The following is a 3,305-nucleotide window of genomic DNA, read 5'->3' as shown; positions in this document are numbered from 1 at the left end:
ATCTGAAGGAAAATCCCTAGGTAACTCTACATGCAAATTTAGCTGGGGATATTTTCTTGTGGATTTACATGGGCAATTGGTTATTTGAGAAATTATACTACTAGAGGTTCGGGAAAAACCGTCCAAAAAAATCGACCAAAGTTGGTCGGTAATGGCCAATAACCGTCCAAAACGCGACCATTAACGTGTGGTCGGTATTTTGAAGGTCGGAAGGGCATAGCGATCAACTTTGGTCGGCCAATTAAATTCAAAAAAAGAATTGCTGAAAAAAGTTGTTTTATAACGCTACTAATATATCTTGAAAATTAAAGTTAGAAGATATACGAATATATTATAAAAATAATATTAAGTTATTTTATTTATAAATAAAATACATAGGTAAAAATATATTATATAGTATATAATATAGAAGGTATTACATAAATATGAAGGTTTATATAATATCAAGGGCATAATAGACTTTTCAAGTAAAAATGTGGCTTTTGTGATAACTAGAGCACAGTAAAGTAATTTTTGCGTAACAAAAGAAAGAAAAGTGACTTTTGTGTAATAAACACAAAGTTGAATGATTTTTACGTAACAAAAAAAAAAGTGATTTTTAGGTAACAAACACAAAAGTTCAATGACCATGGATAAAATTATGTCCACTGTATATCAAAGAAATTAATAAAAATCATTGTCTAAATTCCTGAGAAAAAGAAATGATTTGACTTTGATCTACGAATTCCAAAATACTACTCCTTGTTAGGAAAAAGAAAGCCACTGGCCACTGTGAACTTTAATAAACATTAAAAAGAGCAAGGCTTTTGGAAATAAAAAGTTCTTAGAAGTTGTTTGTTTATAGTAAAAAATAATTGAGTGAAAATCTTTTAATAGAGTGAAAATGTTTAAGCTCCTTTTTCAACCAAATAATTTTCAACAAATTAAGCTTTTTATAAAAATGATACGGATTGAGTAATGAGCTGGTAATTAGTTTGTGTAAAAACGGGTGTGAAATCATAAATCTAAGGTAATTTGTTAGTGCATTACTTCCATCTGTTTGTAACGTTGGTGTACGAACCCAATCCATTTATATCAATCATTAAATTAATAAACTAACCTCAGAACCAAACTAGTTAAAATCAATCAGTAAAAGAATCCTCTATATTTGTTCTACTCATTTATTCTATTGAATGATTTTATTAATAAGTGGCTTGTACTCTAATATAATAGTTGGCCTCTCTCTTGTTCTGAAACGTCAGGTCAAGATAGGTACAGAAATTGTTCAAACCCAGTAACGTGGATGACACAACAATCATCAATTGGTTCATTGGAGCAGGTAGAAACTGAAACCAGAAACACTTGCAAAAATACTCTTCAGTCAAACATATACTATTTCCCTTAAGTTATGTACAAACGAGTTGACATGGTCACACTATACTATTATTAGAGGATTTGGTAGCAGAGGAGTAGTTGATTTGTTCATGGAAACTCTCCATATAAATATCCCCATGCATTTGAACCAAGTAATCTCATTCAACAAAAACTTTGTGTTTCTTAGAGTCAATCACCCAATGGCTTCTCTCAAACTTGTTTTTACACTTACTATAATGATGTCTTTTCTCTCCTCTGCTCTTTCCAGCTGGGGTGGTGGTCTTTTTCCAGAATTCTACCAGTTCTCGTGCCCACAAGCGAACGAGATAGTCATGTCTGTTTTGGAAGAAGCTATTGCTAAAGATCCAAGAATGGCTGCTTCTTTGCTTAGACTTCACTTTCATGACTGCTTTGTCCAGGTACATATATACACTCTTATCACATCTGCATGCATGTTAAAGAGTAAGCTTAAGAAATTCTTCTTTGTTATGTTATAGGGCTGTGATGCATCAATATTACTAGACAAGACTAGTGCATTCAAAAGTGAAAAAGATGCAGGACCAAACAAGAATTCCATCAGGGGATTTGAAGTGATTGATCAAATCAAAGCTAGACTTGAACAAGTTTGCCCTCAAACTGTGTCCTGTGCAGACATTCTAGCCCTTGCTGCTCGCGACTCCACTGTTCTAGTAAGCACATTTTTCTTTCATTAAAATGGGAATATTAATAAATAAAGTACAAGCTAAGTGCTTCTTAATTAATTCTGAATTTTGCTAAACAGAGTGGAGGACCACATTGGGAAGTGCCTCTAGGAAGAAGAGACTCAAAGATAGCAAACCTCAAGAAAGCAAACACAAACATTCCTGCACCAAATTCCACCATCCAAAACCTCATAACGCTTTTCGCGCGACAAGGCCTTAGTGAACAAGATCTTGTTGCTCTTTCTGGTGAGCTAATCATGCAAAAATCTAATCATGCATTTTTACCTTTGGATGAGATCGATAATGCTAAAAGTTTTGATTTTTCATCATGTAATAGGAGCGCACACCATAGGGATGGCAAGATGTGTATCATTTAGGCAAAGGCTATACAATCAAAATGGTGACAACTTGCCAGATGCAACACTTGAGAAAACTTACTACACTGGTTTAAAAACAGCTTGTCCAAGAATAGGGGGAGACAATAACATTTCCCCTCTTGATTTCACAACACCAGTCAGATTTGACAATACATATTTCAAGTTGTTGCTGTGGGGCAAAGGACTTTTGAACTCAGATGAAGTACTACTGACTGGGAAAGTAAAAAAGACAAAGGAATTAGTGAAGAGCTATGCTGAAAATGAGGCACTTTTCTTCCATCATTTTGCAAAGTCAATGGTCAAAATGGGGAACATCACTCCACTTACTGGATTGAAGGGTGACGTCAGGAAGAATTGTCGCAGACTTAACTAAATATCTGTGTATCTAACAACTACTATATGGATTGATCATGTTTGCTTTAATTTCTGCTCGAAACAGCAGTGTCTTATTTAAGTTCAATTGATTAGATCAATTCCTGTGAATTATTAAAGTTTCTACAAACTAAAGTAAAGTAATGCTCAAAATTTTAATACTATAATATAGACTATTCCAAGCAATGTTAATTTACTGCGATTTTTTCACTGCCAACAGTTGTCACTAATAAGAAACCCTAGACTCGATCCTCCATCTTTCACATGTTTCAAACTATATTTACTTCATTACAAGAAAGAGAAGGAGGAATGGACATCATTGAATGTCACTAATGGAATTTGCTTATAAAAGAACAATTTCAAAGCTATGAGTTCATAATTTGAATTTTATTTTCACAAGTAGAAATAATAATTCACTATAAATTGATTAATTTATGTTTGCAAACTTATCACAATTTTTATCATTTGTCGTGATTTGAGAGCATACACACTTACACAGGCG

General features: G+C 33.4%; 1 protein-coding gene across 1 annotated transcript; it reads left to right on the top strand.

The window, feature by feature from the left end:
- LOC109235023 (peroxidase 9) lies at positions 1,514–2,967 on the top strand. Its single transcript, XM_019401037.1, has 4 exons — positions 1,514–1,772; positions 1,851–2,042; positions 2,135–2,300; positions 2,392–2,967. Exons 1-4 carry the CDS (start codon positions 1,554–1,556, stop codon positions 2,802–2,804), a joined length of 990 nt encoding a protein of 329 aa, XP_019256582.1. The 5' UTR covers positions 1,514–1,553; the 3' UTR covers positions 2,805–2,967.

This window comes from Nicotiana attenuata, chromosome 11 (genome assembly GCF_001879085.1).
Source record: "Nicotiana attenuata strain UT chromosome 11, NIATTr2, whole genome shotgun sequence".
Taxonomy (NCBI): domain Eukaryota; kingdom Viridiplantae; phylum Streptophyta; class Magnoliopsida; order Solanales; family Solanaceae; genus Nicotiana; species Nicotiana attenuata.
This window is presented reverse-complemented; position numbering and strand designations above follow the sequence as displayed.

Coding starts and splice junctions, on each gene's coding strand:
- LOC109235023 (XM_019401037.1), top strand. CDS start 1,554: ATGGCTTCTCTCAAACTTGTTTTTACACTTACTATAATGATGTCTTTT. Junction 1,773..1,850: donor TTCATGACTGCTTTGTCCAG/GTACATATATAC, acceptor GTTATGTTATAG/GGCTGTGATGCATCAATATT. Junction 2,301..2,391: donor AGATCTTGTTGCTCTTTCTG/GTGAGCTAATCA, acceptor ATCATGTAATAG/GAGCGCACACCATAGGGATG.